General features: G+C 32.2%; 3 protein-coding genes across 5 annotated transcripts in view; all 3 read left to right on the plus strand.

Annotated features, from left to right (window-relative positions):
- The window catches only part of LOC108750790 (HEAT repeat-containing protein 5B), an 11,763-nt gene extending 4,794 nt beyond the window's left edge, over positions 1 to 6,969 (plus strand). For 2 of the 3 annotated variants that reach the window (XM_018490532.1, XM_018490552.1), the window contains 19 exons: positions 126 to 200; positions 352 to 909; positions 994 to 1,183; positions 1,271 to 1,440; positions 1,510 to 1,831; positions 1,902 to 2,168; positions 2,252 to 2,433; positions 2,515 to 2,760; positions 2,878 to 3,097; positions 3,612 to 3,884; positions 4,007 to 4,169; positions 4,253 to 4,368; positions 4,462 to 4,746; positions 4,831 to 5,067; positions 5,267 to 5,418; positions 5,493 to 5,706; positions 5,805 to 5,819; positions 5,945 to 6,090; positions 6,163 to 6,969. In XM_018490532.1, the coding sequence (XP_018346034.1) occupies positions 126 to 200; positions 352 to 909; positions 994 to 1,183; positions 1,271 to 1,440; positions 1,510 to 1,831; positions 1,902 to 2,168; positions 2,252 to 2,433; positions 2,515 to 2,760; positions 2,878 to 3,097; positions 3,612 to 3,884; positions 4,007 to 4,169; positions 4,253 to 4,368; positions 4,462 to 4,746; positions 4,831 to 5,067; positions 5,267 to 5,418; positions 5,493 to 5,706; positions 5,805 to 5,819; positions 5,945 to 6,090; positions 6,163 to 6,339 (4,008 nt within the window). In that variant the 3' untranslated portion in view covers positions 6,340 to 6,969. The remainder of the gene's footprint in view (positions 1 to 125; positions 201 to 351; positions 910 to 993; positions 1,184 to 1,270; positions 1,441 to 1,509; positions 1,832 to 1,901; positions 2,169 to 2,251; positions 2,434 to 2,514; positions 2,761 to 2,877; positions 3,098 to 3,611; positions 3,885 to 4,006; positions 4,170 to 4,252; positions 4,369 to 4,461; positions 4,747 to 4,830; positions 5,068 to 5,266; positions 5,419 to 5,492; positions 5,707 to 5,804; positions 5,820 to 5,944; positions 6,091 to 6,162) is intronic. The other variant, XM_018490542.1, reaches the window with a different exon arrangement.
- A 4,254-nt stretch (positions 6,970 to 11,223) lies between these two features.
- LOC108750926 (prostaglandin reductase 1-like) lies at positions 11,224 to 15,033 on the plus strand. Its single transcript, XM_018490807.1, has 4 exons — positions 11,224 to 11,565; positions 12,915 to 13,203; positions 13,838 to 14,111; positions 14,566 to 15,033. Exons 1-4 carry the CDS (start codon positions 11,304 to 11,306, stop codon positions 14,899 to 14,901), a joined length of 1,161 nt encoding a protein of 386 aa, XP_018346309.1. The 5' UTR covers positions 11,224 to 11,303; the 3' UTR covers positions 14,902 to 15,033.
- Positions 15,034 to 16,493: 1,460 nt separating this feature from the next.
- Positions 16,494 to 18,053, plus strand: part of LOC108750917 (prostaglandin reductase 1-like) — a 12,529-nt gene continuing 10,969 nt past the window's right edge. Inside the window, exon 1 of the mRNA XM_018490795.1 lies at positions 16,494 to 16,725. Within this exon, the coding sequence (XP_018346297.1) occupies positions 16,620 to 16,725 (106 nt within the window). The 5' untranslated portion in view covers positions 16,494 to 16,619. The remainder of the gene's footprint in view (positions 16,726 to 18,053) is intronic.

Below are 18,053 nucleotides of genomic sequence, written 5' to 3' on the forward strand. Positions count from 1 at the left end.
TATGTATTAATTTATAAATACTTTTTTAGGATTTATATAAAGAAACTTTTTATTACAATTTATAGAGTTCGTACTTTATTAATCTTATTAAATTAATACTTTATAGTTTATAATCTTTCTTTCAGCTTCAACCAAATAGTGCTGCGGGATCTGGGGCATTAGAACATAATACATGCTGTCTTTACAGACCAATGCCACACGTAAGTTCAAGTAATAATCATTTTATACAACATAAATAAATTTTAAAAAATTCATATTTCTATAAATTAGTTTTAAATCTTATTACTGCGAATTATATATTATATAAATACAGAAAAAAAATCTAAATACAAATTTTGTATATGATTACAGTTTGAAATGATTCCTGGTCCCTTGCCGTTGGGTGTAGCGGTGATTGATTTATCGGTTGCGTTATTCGGCCAGATATTCCCACGTGTAGCAAATAAGCACAGACTGCAGATGTTGGATCACTTTAGCGAGTGTATAAAGCATACTAAATCTGGAAGGCAGGAGGCAATACAAATGAATGTGTTTACGGCCGTATTGAGCGGCTTGAAGGGCCTCAACGAAGCGAAAACAGGCTTTGGACAGGAAGACGTCAAGAAATCCGCCACTAATCTTATCATCAGCACTCTGATCAGCAGTAATCCTATTTTACGATGGGCGGCTGGAGAAGCGGTTGGCAGAATGGCTCAAGTGATCTCCGATCCTAAGTTCACAGCGGAATTGGCGCAGACCAGTTTCGATCGGTTGAAATCGGCTCGCGACGTGGCCAGCAGAACCGGCCACTCATTAGCGTTAGGTTGTCTTCATAAATACGTTGGCGGAATGGGTTCTAGCCAACATCTTAATACTAGCGTCAGCATCTTACTCGCACTCGCACAAGATAATTCGTCTCCTGTAGTACAAGTAAAATATTGCCATATTGTCTCGTTTTGTTTATCTTTATATTAACCTTGACCAAAAAAAATTATATAATAAATTTTCTTTAAGGTTTGGGCGCTGCACGCTCTGGCTCTGATAGCTGATTCCGGTGGACCAATGTTCAGAGGCTACGTAGAGCCTACACTATCTTTAGCACTGACCCTTCTCCTCAATGTTCCTCACTCTTACATCGATGTGCATCAATGCATTGGAAAAGTTTTATCAGCGCTTATCACGACAATAGGACCAGAATTGCAAGGTACACAATGTACCCAATTAATTATAGAGCAAATGCGAAATATGACTATTGTTTTTGAGAAAGATAATTGAACAATTGATTTTACAGGCAACACTTCAACGATTTGCATGGCGCGGTCGTCATTTTTATGCGCATGTGCCATTATGCAGGATCATCAGGATCCCCTCGTTCAAGCCGAAGCAACCGGCTGCCTTCAACAGTTACATCTTTTTGCACCCAGACACGTCAATTTGTCTTCCCTCGTTCCTACATTATGTGTAAGGATCTTTTGAATACTAAGAAATTTCGTAAAGTCTTCATTATTTCTTATACTTATTTATTTATAGCGTACCTTATCAAGCAATCATTTGCTTCTTCGTAAAGCTGCGATATCCTGTCTTCGGCAGCTCGCTCAGCGCGAAGCGAAGGAAGTATGCGAGCATGCAATGACTCTAGCTAATGAAAGTAGAGATACTAATGTGGTAGAAGGTCTCGTTATCACTGAAACCGGTCTCCCAGGCGTGTTATTCAGTATGCTGGATACGGAAACTGATAGTAAACTAATCAAAGACATTCATGACACTTTGACAAGTATGTTGCAAATATTAGCAGCCGATAATTTGTCTCAATGGTTATCACTATGCAAAGACGTTCTCACGATAGCTTCAGGTAATAAAATTCTTCTAATTAATGATTGATGAATAATTCCTTAATTAAAATATTCTGCTTCGTTACATAGAATCGAGTACTATCGAAGAAGGCAACGCAGTGAATGCGGAGGATGGCGCCGCTGATAATGAATCAGCAGATGCAGAAGGTGACGACGATCAGGCTGAATTTCATGCCGACGAATCCACTAAACAGCGACCATCTATCACACCGAGATGGCCAACGAGAGTTTTTGCGGCACAATGCGTTCGACGTATTGTCGCAGCTTGTATGAATAACAAGCAGGCTCACTTTGATCTCGCTCTGGCCAAAGAAATGCAACAATCTAAGGGAAAAGGTACAAATTGATCCAGCTCTAACGTTGCTGTCTCTTCAAATTTTTCTTTATTTTTAATATGCTCTCTTATTCGGATTACATAGGAGATTTTCTGGTATTACATCTATCGGATTTGGTGCGTATGGCGTTCATGGCTGCAACGAGTGATTGTGATCCATTGCGACTCGAAGGTCTCAAAACTCTGCAAGAGATCATTGATAAATTTGCCAAAGTTCCCGAACCGGAATTTCCTGGGCACTTATTGCTGGAGCAGTTTCAAGCACAAGTGAGTCTTAATCTACTACACATTTTTACAATTGTATAATTTTTACAATGATTATTATATTAAATATAAATCTGTTTATAGGTCGGAGCTGCTTTAAGACCAGCATTTTCCGCGGAAACACCGTCGCATGTTACAGCTGCAGCTTGTGAGGCTTGCAGCGCATGGATCGGCAGTGGCGTCGCTAGGGATCTCAATGATCTACGAAGGGTGCATCAATTACTTGTATCATCTCTCGAGAAATTGAGAGAAGGCAATACTCGGCCGCAGCTATATAATGAGAGCTTATCAACGTTGGAAAGATTGGCGATCCTAAAAGCATGGGCAGAGGTATATCGACACTATTATTATGTTCAATATAGAAATAATATAACAAAGGAGATATATCTATAAATTATGAAAGAAATCTGTAAAAAAAGAGAAAATTAAATTTTATTTTTTTAACAGGTATATGTAGTTGCAATGATAAGAGACGGATCCGCATTGAATAGCAAAGATACGACTAATCGAAATGCGAATCAAATTGATGAAGCGAGCGAGGAGGATTTTGGAGAATTCGAGTTTCAAAGCGAAAGTTTGCTGAGCCTCGTTCAGCCAGAACTTCTGAGTCTAAGTCAACATTGGCTATCAGCGTTGAGAGATCATGCATTACTCTCTTTGCCCCCAGGTATTATTGAATAATATGAATATAATGAGAGAAGAATAACAATGCAGAACCATAATAACTTGTTAATACGTTCACGATATGATCATCATATAGATAATTATTCTATCCTATCAGTTAAGCATTTCCTATACAAGAGATGATAGCGATATTTCTGTAACCTAAAGTGTGTATAGTATCTGTGCGCGGTAGTTATGCATCATGATCTACTAATGTGATCCTTAGTAGTCACCGTAACTTATAAGAAATTTTAATTAAATATACTTAATTATCCTCCTCGTATTCACTGTAATTGATATCAACTAGACAATATCTTACAACTTGAAGCTTATTACAACCTATTACATTTCGAAATTAATCATATCGTCCACAGTTACTCGAAAAATGTTATAAATATGTTAATATTAACAAATAATTATTCAGAATATTACTTTTTATTATGTCTTATATGTTGCACGTATCTTTTTGGATTTATTTATTCGGTTAATTAAAACTATTGTTATGATTTTTTTCCCAGAATTCTCCAGTCAGTTGCCGCATGATGGTGGTGCCTTTTACACGACAGACACTATGGAGTCCGCGCGTCCTCACTATGTAGAATCGTGGGCACCGATCCTCCATGCCGCGACTCTTTGGCTCAATGCAAGAGGATTTGAAATGAGAGACAGTAATCAGGAGAAAGCAACGACGAATCTTACTAATAATAATAATCGTAACAATAATAACAACAATGATGAAACTATCGTTTCTAAAACTAACACGAATGTTGAACGTTTTCACTTATTATTTGGTAAGTATATAATGTAATAAAATATTAAAATTGCTTGTATGTGTATATAATATCAACACAATTTACTTTATGTGTGATAATGTTTTAAAACAATATTCTTTTTTTATCATAATTATTTGCAGGTATATGTATGGAAGCTTTGTGCAGTCCTCGCTCTTCCGAATCCCAGCAAAATATAAAGACATGTTTAAATGCGTTATATACATTACTTGATTCAACATGGGCACGTAAGGTCTTCATCACGGATCGTTCTTTACCTATTGAATTATGTAATGTTCTTCATAGGTATGTGTTCTTCATACATATGTAAAAATATACAATCTTTTCTATTAGATAATACTAATATTGGTACGTTTGTTACTTTTAAGATTGCTTTTAACACGAGAGAGTTATATCATCCAAATGATAGTAATGGAAGTGCTGAAACAAGTGATGAAAGCAGCGCAGGAAGATTTTGCTGCGAGGAAAAAATTGAAACTCAAAGGTACGCGATCTCCGAAATTATTTTCGATAATTTTGACAATTTTTTGCATCGCACAAGTTTATGTATATAAAAACGTACATTTTTTTGTAAAAGATAATGCATCGGCGCATCAAGAAAATAATGAAACATTGGAACTGGATTTACTGGGTGAAGGAGAAGAGAGTGGTGAGCTGACACCGGGCAAATCATTAGTGTTTGCTGTTCTAGAAGTATGTCTGTGTCTCCTAGTGCGGCAGATACCGGCATTGAATCCGAATCCCGGTGGTGCTACTGCCATTTTATCTCAGAAGGGATATGTGTCGTCCGAGAAGAGCGGCAAACTAATCGCATCATCTCTCAGTATAATGGAGTCTCTTCCCACATTATGCTCTCCGCAAGGTACTTGCCTTGATAAATTACTCATGTAATTAACGTCATTAATGTTAACCAGTAGTTTCATAGTATTTATCCCGTTTCTTAAAGGCGCAATAGCAATTCTACCGACACTGCTGTATCTGGCAACGGGCGTGATACGCGAAACTGCGGTACGTACGGACAACGATAGCACTAAATCCAATTCGGAAACACCGGTTCACGCTGCGTTGCACTGCGTTAAGAATCTCACTAACAACAAATACGCCCGGGATCATAGGAGTCAGGAGCAATGGACGGGATTACTACGAAGCGCGCTTGCCAAGATTATCGATCTGGCTAAAACAGGTTTTTTAACTTTATCCTTTAGAGGAGAAATATGGAACTATAAACGCATATCTCTTATTTATAAAATATCAGAAATCAAAATGAAATATATATCGCACGCATATTTCTTATATCGAAATATAAAGTATTTATCGTAGTAATGGAAGAAATTAACATATATGTTACACTTATTTTTATTTTGTCTATTTTGTTTTTATAGGCAATGACGAAACTAAGATGGATGAAGTGGCAATGATGCTAGGCATCGCAGTATTCGTGCTTCATGCATCACCGGAAGTAGTGAGTGCTCCAAATCTGCAATTTCCATGTATTAATCATTTTCGGCATGCGTTCCAGTCTGAAAATTTAACGGTGAGTTAATGACAAAGAAAACGTTACTTCTAATTATTGATCTTGAAAGTAATTTTGAATAATCTTGCATTCAGGTGAAGCTGAAATGTGTGCAAACATTAAGAACGATATTTCTGCATCCGGAACGTAATATAAGTACTCCATACATCCACGCGCTTGCACCACGTCTAGTAGAATACCTATACAGCGACAAGAGCAAGCAGGTGACAAATGACATGGAACTGACTTTCACACTGGAGTGCATCAGTACGGTAGAAGCTCTCATAGGACTCGCTGACCTCTCTAATCGTAAGTTATTTTAATTGAACTTATAAATTTTTATAAAATTAACGCTCGTGGAACATTAATACAAAACATTAATGCGATATGTGTTACACGCTATACAGGAGATCTGTTACAAGGTGTGTGGAAAGTGTGGTCTTCAATTTTTTAATGTATTAATTAGTTGTTAATTATTTATTATACATTTCAAATAACACATTTCATATAAGTTCAACATACGTATAATATTTTGTGAAATTACTAGGTATTCAAATGCTGACTTTACTTGTACCGATTTTAATCAATTACCTATTGGAAGGAGATGAGCTTCAGTGCGCTACAAAATATCAAGCGAGTCTCCATCAACAGAGTTTTCAATGGCTCAATAAGATCGGGCCAAAGTATCCGCAGGTACAATATTTTAAAAATACTTTCTAATCCCGAATGATATGAGAGTATCTAATAATTATTTTATATTGTTAGGAATTTAAGACATTGATGTCACAGTCTACCGAGTTGAAAACGAAATTGGAGAACGCCGTAAGGACTAGTCATCAGCAGGCGCAGCGGCATACACGACCAGTCGATCCTGTAAAACCACAGATCAAGATATCCGCGCCATCGATCAAATTAAAAACCGACTTCTCCAACTTCAACTAGAAGCAGATCGTATATTGCAGATAAGAAATAAGAAATAATTTATTAAAATCTCATAAGACTAACGTAAAAAATGATATTAATGATTTTATCGTAGATATAACTCGATCGTGTTAACGCGACTGACTTCACCCAATTATCAATTATCAGACAAATCGAATTAATTGTTGTTTACAACGTTTTAGCGTTGTGATAATTATAAAGTGATATTTCGTCGTTAGAGAATTGTACTCGACTGTACTTAGAAAAAGAGGATTAGAAATTAGCGATATTATACGACGTATATAAAGGAATAGGATAATATGAAAGGAATGGGAAAATTGATGTCGGATGATCAATTAATTGCTACTATAAAATGATACTTATCTTACATTCTCTTCATCCCATTTTAACTTTTTTATTAGTACAATAACGTTCCTAATTTTTCAATTATGCTTTCCAAGAAGATAACTTTATATCAGACTTTCAAATTGTATATACATATATGTAGACTTTAGGATAACATATAGAGATTATTAATTTATTTAGTGATACAAACAAAGACAACAATGTTGATGTATATTTTCGCCTCACTATTTCGATGAATTGTGAACGATAACAAGTAACAGTTTAATTCCAAAAAAAGTGTGGTGTAAATATTAAACGATTGCAAATATATATGCACAAAATAAGTTATATAGATAATATAATATACAGATATTTTTCCGTGCTCATTTAAATCATTAATTCATGATTCAGAAATTTTATTTTTAAACAATTCTTAATGTTTAACTGACTATATAATTAATATAATTATTTATTAACAAATTGTAGTCACATGGGTTTCCTTGTGAAAACATTTGCCATAAAATGGATGATTAAAGATCATTATAAAATATAGACTGTTTTAATCGAGAACATATTTAACGTTCTAACAAGAAGATTGATAATCAGTTATGTTTTTACTTAAAATTTTTAACACAGATTTTGAACATAGACTTTTGACACAGATGCAAAGAAAGAAAGAAACATGTATTCGTATTTGATTTGTGTATCTAGAATTGAAAGTAATAGTGAAAGGAAGTAATAGGGTAGCAACTCTATTGAACGAATGTCTGATGTAATATATCGAATTATACCGAGCATTTTTTTTATAACATCAGAATTTTTGTAATAACGATCATTTTTTCAGACTGTAATAAAATGTATGTATGAGAAGCGCCTTCGGTAAATTAATACCGTATAATACTGGGCATTACAGTGAAACGATTTGTAAAATTTAATAATAATTTTTTCATATTCTTTGATCGTTGAACGTGCTAGATTGTAGCCCGACGCGAACGAAAAATAATAATGAACTGCGTGACATAAAATGTATGTAAATCGAAATTAGAAAATATAATTCGGAAAATGGAAAATCTTCCTTCGAATTTAATATTAATCGTATTACTGTATTTTTGCCTTAGAAAATCGCAATAAGCGAACATGTAGATTAGGTACAAATGCTTTAGATTGTCATTGTTGCAGCATAAATGTTAATCGATGTTTTTACATGGATTATGGAGTCGCGATTTTGTTATCCCGCAACAATGTCACTGCAAAATGAAAGGAATTTATCATAGGAAATTGAATTCTTAAAAAGTTCTTTCCTACCGGAGAGATTTTGCGTTGACGTATAAAAAATTATCTATCCATTTTCAACTTTCAGAAGTTAGGCAGGACGAGTCTCACGATGTCTGTATATAATTGAATTTGAATTGCACGATAGATCTGATGTAGTGCGTATAACTTTGTAGAACAAATCAGGATGAATTATAAAACGTGAAATGAATTATGTGCTCGATAGAGATGTTCTACTATTTTTATATGATTATTTTAGGAACCCGTTGAGATTGTTTGTAACTTTTAATCGCGTGTCGTAAAGCGTACGGCCGTTTATACATGTACTGTTCATCTGATCCACTGAACTTCCATGTACGTTTAAATTACTCTGATTGACAGGAATTCTTCAATGAATATGGTACAATTATACGTAGCATTATATTACATAACTATTGCAGTTTCGACGAAAATAAAAATAACTGATTAGATAAATTAACTTAATCATTGTCTTGTTAATGTGATAACTGTATAAAGTTTTCGTTTTACAATTTTATCTTACATATGTTATTTTATCTTTCTTTATTTTAGCCAAATAATGTTTGATAATTCGAATTATTCAGTTCTTGAATTATCAAACACCAGATTCTGATGAAGTTTATTGATCTGTTTTTTTTAAAGGAAGAATCTATTTAAGTATACTTGAGTGCATGCGCATTTCAAATGATTCATGTGCGAATATAAAAACTATGCTAAAGATGATTCTAGAGAACATGTTCAAACCTTCAAAGCAATGCGAGCTTTCGTGAGGCCATTTTTGCTTTATCACGACCTTGACAGACTACTTGATCTACTTGCATCATAATCATGATTATCATTACTCGTTCTTTTTGCGATAATCCATTAAATCACACGATGAGAAGTCGAAAATTTTTAACACAATTGCGCAAGATGGTGAAAGCAAGGAAATTCGTAATGGTGAATCATTTCGTGAACAAAACGAAGTAGGCAAATTTAAAATTAAAGAAAGAGTAGCCTCTCGTTGTGGAAAGTGAATGGAGATAAGAAAAAATTACATAAATCATCATGTACAAAACATTATGTACGATGAGCGTGTCGATGAGCGCATGATCAGAAATACACGATGTGAATGATAATAATTGCAATTATTTCATTGCTTAGATAGCGAAGTGAAAATTTTCGCAAATATGTTTGCATGATCATCTTGCAACATCTGCTAATGCATTCGCTTAATGTCTTGCGAAAAGGGTGCGTAAGATTCAAGAACGCAATAAAGAGCAATTATAAATAAATCAATAAATAAATAAAGAAGTGCCAAATATAGCCAAGAATGGATCTTGGTGCTTAATAATATTTTTTTGTAAATTTTAAATACAATAATTTACATCTTTCGGTTATGTGAAGTATTCGGCGATTATACTATCAATCTTGACACGCAATCGCATAACTGAATGATTTCGTGTAATTTCTTAGCAGATTAGCAGTGTAATTTATTACGAGTAAATTTTCTTAAAGAGAAATAATACTTCTTGCTTCCTACAACGTTGATTTGTACTTCGATCTTTGTACAAATTAGATAAATCGTGAATCAGCACTAGCATAAAATAGAAATTCCAGCATGAAATATGAAGTTTGAGAAAAACTCATTTCTTGGTACATCTATTCTTAGTATCAACAACACGAAATAGATAAGTATAAATCATGCAAATATTTACTATATATTTTTTTCGTATTATTAACATTAAGAACAGATTAGTATATCTTATGAATATACTAATCTATTCTTAATGTTAATAATAAAAAAAGATAAAAAGATAAAAGATTTCGATTCTGCTATTAATTATAAGATCATGTTAATCGCATCAAATCTGCAAGGTGTGATACATTTCGATAATGTACACATTTGATAAGATATCCGTGTCTTTTTTCGATCAATTAAATACGGGTTAAAATTATTGCTTTTAAATTACATCTTTTATCCTTCACTGTAATTGACAGACTCTTTCTTTTGAAAAATATCAATGATAGCCCATCGCTTTTTGTAAACTTCAAAATTTTTTTGTTATATTAAATTCTGTTAAGAAATATCAACGATTAATTTCTAGTATTTCTATTACGTAATATGTATTATAAAGAGCAAGTAAATTAATTGACTTAATCGTCTACATATGATTGCAACAAATGTTATAAAAGCTCTTAGGAATTCTATAATCGGAAATAACATTAGTTTTCAAAGATAAAGTTATTAATAATTGAAATAATATGCAGCTTCTTCTTGCCAGTCATTCGTAATAAATATACATATTTCTTGTATTTTGCAATAAAAAAGTGAAAAAAATTTATTTATAGTAACGATTAATTTTGAAATTTTTCATATTACGTACATGCATTAAAATGTGAAGTTTATTTATTAAAAAACGTTTTATAAAACTTTTGTGATTTTCTTTTCTCTAAAAAGTTTTTACTACCTTTTTAAAATGACATAATATAAAACTAACAATAAATTATTATTCTATTATATAAACTTGTTATACAGGATGTCCCAAACTTTTTGATACAATACTTACAAATTAAGCAGACTATAAAATCGGAAAGTTTTTGTATTATTTTTGTATCAATTTTTACATATAGTTAACGAGATATTAATTACTATTAAAGATCACTGAAGTAAAACACAACGCGTATAAATTTTGTAAAGCAAACCAGTGTGAATTATTATAAATATGGAATGGATTTTATGTGTTTGCGATAAAGATACCTATATTAATTCTATTATTTTTATATGAATATTTTAAAGATCGAGTTTGTTTATAATTTTTAATTGCTTACCGAATACGGTTTACACACACACAACACACACACACACACACACACACAAATCTCAAACTATTGCTTAAAATAAAAATTTATAAACCTTTTCACTTAATTTTTTGAAAACTTTCTTGTTACAGAATTTTGAGTTGCGCATTTTGGAACACTCTATGTATACTTCTTATCCACTGAACTTTCATATACGTATACATTTAAGTTCTGATTGGCAGGAATTTTTCTCCGATAAATGTGAGAATAGAAGTGGTGTATTACATAACTAACTACTGTAATTTTGACGAAATAAAGATAATTTAGATAAATTAGTTCTTAATCGTATTCTGTTAATGTGATAATAATTCTGTTTGATCATTTTTGTCTTAGTGCTTATCTATTGATAAAATATGATAATTCAAATGGTTTTCAAATCAGACAACAGGTTCTGACCTTTAGCAGTTTCCTTGTCCTCGCTTTAAGAGGGGAAGTACGAAGTTTAGAACCTACCTGATAAAACATGATCAAATGGTTTATGTACGAATATAAATACGATCGTAGAGAATATGTTCAAAGCAGTGCGGCGAGAGCTGTCGTGGAGCCATTGTCGCTTTATCACGACTGTCATTGCTCGTTCCTTTCGAGATAACGGTGAAATCACAGCAACGAGATCAGACTCGAGGAGCACTTGGATCCGAAAATATTCAACACAACCAAACAAGATGGTGAAGGCGAGAAAATACGTGCTGGTGAATTATTTTGTGAACGAAGCAAAACCGACGGACCTAAAATTAGTGGAAGAGGAGTTGCCACCGTTGCAAAATGGAGGTAGAAAAATTACATAATCATTATCAACATGCCTGAACTCATCAAAACATATTATTGCAAATGGGCGCGGATGTGACAGCAAGCGCGATTATTCAATTTAACTTCTTTTATTCTCTTCGCAAAGATTGTTTTGTGATAAAAATTAATGAATTAAAAACATAATATATAAAATTTTTTTATTATAACCCAGTTAATACAAACTGAAAGGTAACATAACATTATTGTTACTTTTAGTTGGTGCTGGCTAAAATATTAACAAGTTATGTATTATATTCATGCGTATATCTGTCATATAATATATATTTCGTTTGTTTTATAATTATAAGATATGTTACAGATATATATTATATATTCTACACAAACACACACACAAAACTATATTGTAACAGAAATTTATCAATTTATTTGAAACGAATTGGGAATTCTTAATTTGTACTATTGGATAAATTGTGTTTGTTTTTGAAATCTTTTAAATCCTTTATACGTTACAACTTTATCAATATATTACAAATTGTACGAATTTCTTCTTATCCGAGATTAGATTTTATACAAGTATTTTATATATTTTTTATTATATTATCTATTTTATTAATTGGTTTATATGCCTGTATTGGTGATAGGTGAGATATTCAATATTTATATTTAAAGATAAAATTTTAATTAAAAGAATCAGTAAATACAGTGACGAATCAAATTTCGCTGCATGAAATTGCTCATACAATAATTTTATTGCGAAAAAAAGTAATATGAATATTTTATGAAAACATAAAGGCGTTAATTTTACATATCTCTTTTCGCATTGGCGTATTTGAAAAATAATTTACATATAAATATTGATACAGTTTTAATTTGTATATTAGTAAACAGATTGTTATTGAACCAGTGAGTTATTGAATCCAAGAGATTTCCATTTCATGATAGATAAAAATAATACCAATATCAAGAATTTTGAATTTCTGAATTATATAATTATCTATGTAAAACATATAAATAATTCTGTCGTGCATAAATTTAAATATTATTACTTACATTATATAAACCATAATTTAAGTTTTAAAGTATTAATGTCATGCTTTATCAGCGTATGTCATTAATGCTTATACAGTAGATTATCAAGAATAAGATAATTAATATCTAAAAAATAAAAAAAAAATGTCTCGTAATTAAAAATATACGTAATTAAATATATACATTACTAAAAATATTCAATTTTTCTTCATTTTGAGATTAAGCTAATATTAATAATTAAATTATAAAATCGGTACTGACAATTCTGCTCTTAATTAAGTTAAGTTTATCTATTATAATAAATTATTTTGTGATATTATATATCTTTTTCTTTCTTTTAGAATATCTCGTAGAAGCTGAATACTTTTCTGTTGATCCATACATGAGACCTTATGTGCAAGACCTCCCACTCGGGGCCACGATGATTGGTAGCCAGGTAGCAAAGATCGTAGAATCTAAAAATCCAGCCTTCCCAGTCGGCAAGAGAATCGTCGGAAACCTGGGCTGGAGAACTCACACGATTATCGATTCAAAAACCGAAGATCAGTTTTTCAAACAAAACGCGTACCTTTTGCCAGACATAGGTGACCTGCCGCCGTCCCTTGGTCTTGGCATGTTGGGGATGCCGGGGTAAAGATTGTTTCATCAACATATTTACTGGATTGTCTTGTACTTACATGAACTTGCTTGTCATCATCCCTCGCGAAGAAAAAGCAAAAATTTAAAATTTAAAAGGCATTGCAAAACAGAATATTCTTTGCAGCGCAGCGATGACTTTCATTTAAACTTTTGAGCTGTGTAGATTACATACATTATGAACCGGCGCTAGCATTAATTAGAGATTCCTATTTAAAATAGAAATTTAATTCTTCGAAATATATAAGCATTTATTTTGATGTCAACAATAGAAAAGGAGATACAAAAAGAGATAAAGATATAAAAGTCATCTGTGTCTGTGTGTCAATGATATTAAATATTGAATACTTCGTAATTATTGACGTTAAACAAAACGTTGCCGCTCAGTCATGTGTGTGATACGGATGACTTTTCAATCAACGTTTAGGATGGGTTATAATTTAAACTTTTATACTTAAAAACTATTTTATAAAAAAATGACATACACTTTTATTATTCAATTTTTCACGAATTTTTATGCTGCGATCTTTTATTGGCTTCCAATTTCGGAATACCCTATATAAACTATTACAACTCTTTCTCTCTCTCTCTTTCTTTCTTTCTTTCTTTCTATCATTTTTATTTACAGTAACACGGCATATTTCGGCTTGTTGGAGATATGTAAACCGAAGACTGGCGAAACAATCGTCATCAGTGGAGCCGCAGGTGCTGTCGGCTCACATGTGGGCCAGATTGCCAAAATTCTGGGCTTAAATGTTATCGGTATATGTGGCTCCGACGAGAAGTGTAAGTGGCTTACTGAGGAAATGGGTTTCGATTTTGCCATCAATTACAAAACCGTACCAATCGCAGCCAGACTACGCGAAATTGCTCCGCAAGGCGTGGATTGCTACTTTGACAATGTATGTATTAATAATTGTGTCTTTTATATAATCAGTTAAACACAAATTTTTCAATATGATCAAAGATGGTTTTCATGTATTGTAATTTTTTAACTTTTTATGTTACATCAAATTCTGTTAATATTATAATATTATATCAATGATTAATTTCTATTACTTATATATATGTATATATTTTCACTATAATTAGTTTACAATTATATATAAAATTATTTAAATTAATAACGGGAAGTTTTTTTTAAGATTTTCTGTGACTTTTTTTGTAATACGTATATAATTAAAACAATCAATTTACTTTCCTCTTTATTTTTCTCTTTCAAAAATTAAACACACTTTTGCTTTGATAATTCTAGAATTAATATAAATCTATTTTTAAATATTATGTTCTGAAAAATATTACGTCCTTCTCTGTGATTAGTTATTGAGATCTAATCTACGCTTATTGAATTTGCAGGTCGGTGGGGATATCTCTGGTACAGTCATGTATCAAATGAATCTGTATGGTCGAGTAGCCGTGTGCGGCAGCATCTCGAGCTACGACGCCAAGACCTTGCCCAAGTGTACGATTCTGCAACCTGCTATGTTGTTGAGCCAACTGAAGATAGAGGGTTTTATTGTCAATCGTTGGTTGGACCGATGGAATGAAGGAATCATGCAGAATTTGCAATGGATACGCGAGGGCAAGCTTCGTTACCGTGAGACCGTAACTAAAGGCTTTGAGAACATGTTCGATGCCTTCATCGGCATGATGCGTGGCGAGAACATCGGCAAAGCGATCATCCAGGTGTAGATATCACAATGTCAACAGACATTTCTTCTTATAAGTATTCCTGCTCGTTCGCAATTATAGAACTGCATTTGAAATGTTTTCTATATTTATGCTTAATGTTTTTTTACATAATAATCATGCATTTAGACATTTAAATTTTGTAAGGAAAATTAGGATGAATTATTATTATAAATATGGAATTTATGTGATCGATAGAGATATTCTATTTTTATATGAAAATTCGGATCCAATTGATAAGAATCCATTGAGTTCGTTTATATGTATATTATCGAACTTCCTCATGTAGGTGTAAGTCACATTCTGATTAGCAGAATTTTTCTCCGATGAATATGATATAATTATTATACGTAACGTATTACATAACTAACTATTGTAAATGCGATGAAAATAAAGATAATTTAGATAAATTAATCTGATAGAATTATCGCATTCTGTTAATTTAAAAATTTTATTCATAATCTTTATTTTAGCGCTTACTTAGCAGAGTCGTAGATCAGTTATAATAATTCAAATAGTTATTAAATTACTGGATAACATTCTGATAAGCTTTATCTGTCTCCACTTTAGGTTGCGTTTTGAGAAGCGCGCTGTTTGTGTAATATTATCCTTATCTTACGTTTAATGGATAATGAAGATAGAATGACACAAATAGCGTTAATAGCGCTCCCCGAACGCAGCCTATTATGAATTAGAGTTTATCTCAATATATATATATATATATATATATCTAAACGCGTTTGGATCATCTATATTACTTGCGAGTATAAAGATCGTGGAGAACAAGTTCAAAGCAGTGCGATGTGAGCTGTCATAAATCCCAGGGGCGCGATTCCGTAATTGTCTTCGTACGCCAACTGAATAAAATAAAATTTCATACAAATTAGAATTTCTGCATTAAATATAAAATGCGAATACACGTGTAAATTTGTGACTGTGACCACGTGACAGTCAATACTTCCAACTTTTCCTGCAAGGCGTGATGGCATTAAAATCACATTGTCCCGATTTTCCATGGGTTTTCCGACATCGTTTTCTGTCGCCGAACTAGTGTTTTGGAATTTGAACACTTTTGGAATTTAAAGTGAGATATTTGTTTAAAGCGAGAAAAAGAGTTCTAGAACAGTCTAGTGCAGAAACAGAAAACAGACGTGTTTCGAGCCCACTTTCAGAGACCTCGGAGTTTGATCTCCTTATTACTCCGTACATACATTTGTGATCATTTTGGTGCATGCTTTTCTACGATGAATCATTTTCTGGGATCGCAGACTAGCGTTTTATTTCTGAATCTACATGAATACACTAAAGTTCATTATTATATTTATTTAGATGTATAGAAACGGATTCAGTGTATTCAGTCTTTACAAAATTTAATGCTGATTCTATAATGAGTCGGTAATCGGAAGTCTTAGTCTTAATTGTGAAGTTGGCCAATCAGCCTTAGTCGTAGAAGTTGGCTATTAGTCAACTTCACCGATAAAACTTAGGACTACTGATTACCGACTCACTGTAGAATCAGCGTAATATCTTTTTCGCGAATAATGCGGATTCGAAAACTTGATTCATACGGATTTATCCAATCCGTTCTCGTTTACTGGGATTCATTGTCGCTTCATCACGACTGTCATTCCTCGTTCCCTTGATAACAGCGAAATCACATCGACGAGATCGAACCCAAGGAATACTCTTAAATCAAAAAATGTTCAACACAATTATGCAAAATGGTGAAGGCAATGAGATACGTGATGGTAAATTATTTCGTGAACCAATCAATGCCGACGGATCTAAAATTATTGGAAGAGAAGTTGCCGCCGTTGCAAGATGGAGGTAAAATAATTTCGTAATTATTACGATCAATAACGTATCGTCTACGACCGTAATGGTTATTCTACAATGTATTTTTTGTTTTCTGTTTTTTACTTCTTGTTATTTTTTATGTCTTTTTGCTTTTTATCCGATTTTTTGTTTTATGTCGCCCGAGATAAACATTAACAAACTTCAGAAGAACAGGAAACACGTAACAAGAAATTGTCGATAAAATAGTTGCAAAAGGGAAAGAAGCAAGAGGCAGAAAGCAAGAAACAGGAAACAAAGAGCACATTATAGAATAGGCTTAAGCGTACCAATGAACATTATTATATATTATTACAAATGGGCGATGTGATTGCCAGCGCGATTATTCAATTCAACTTCTTTTATCTCTCCGCGAACATTGTTCTGTAAACAAATTAATGAATTAAATGAAAAAAAACGTAAGAATCCGTTTGTTGTAATCTCTAATTTCTAATTGATAAACTAAAAAGTAACGTAACACACGCTTGTGTGTAACAACTATATTATAACAGAGTTAGCAATGGATGAAAACATGGCGATAATCCTTGCGGTATCCTTGAAGATAATATTCATGAAAGCCTAAAAAGGCTTTATTATAACAAAAATTTATTTAAAATAAATTAGGAATTCTTAATTTGTATTTAATTAAATAATGCAATTTATTATTTAATATTACAATAAATTGTATTATTAAATAATAAATTGCATTTGTAATCAAATTCTTATAAATCTTTTACATTACAATTGTATCAGTACGTTACAAAGTATGAATTTTTACAGTTTCTTATCGAAAATTAGATTTTATTCAAGTACTTTTATTTTTTTATTATATACTGTTCATTTTATTAATTGGTTTCTTAAACAAGGATTAATTACAATTGAAATGGATTAAGATTTTCAGAAGTATACTCATTTGCAAATGTTGAAATAAATCATTTTCAATATCCCTACTTTTATTTATTTATCAATGCATGAAACGCATAAAATACACTTTAAGTACATTGTAAATATTGCTTAATTAAAAAATCTAAATAGGAAATGAATTCAATTGAGACCAGTTGAATCCAATTGCTACTTTCGAAAAGCTATTACTATATTTCTTCTTTAGTTTCTGTAAGTTTGATAATTTTTACATATAGAAAACTACGAGCCGAAAAAAATGGAAAATTTTTTTCTCACTTTATAGATCTGTTATGTGTTAAAAAAAAATTTGCAAAAATTTTCGACGATCTATGACGTGACAATCTATACGTGGTGGTAACCTCGAGACACGATAGTGTCTCGGTGCTAAACAAGCTAAAACAAGCAAAGTATGACGCGAG

Source organism: Trachymyrmex septentrionalis, unplaced genomic scaffold (genome assembly GCF_001594115.1).
Source record: "Trachymyrmex septentrionalis isolate Tsep2-gDNA-1 unplaced genomic scaffold, Tsep1.0 scaffold11, whole genome shotgun sequence".
NCBI lineage: Eukaryota > Metazoa > Arthropoda > Insecta > Hymenoptera > Formicidae > Trachymyrmex > Trachymyrmex septentrionalis.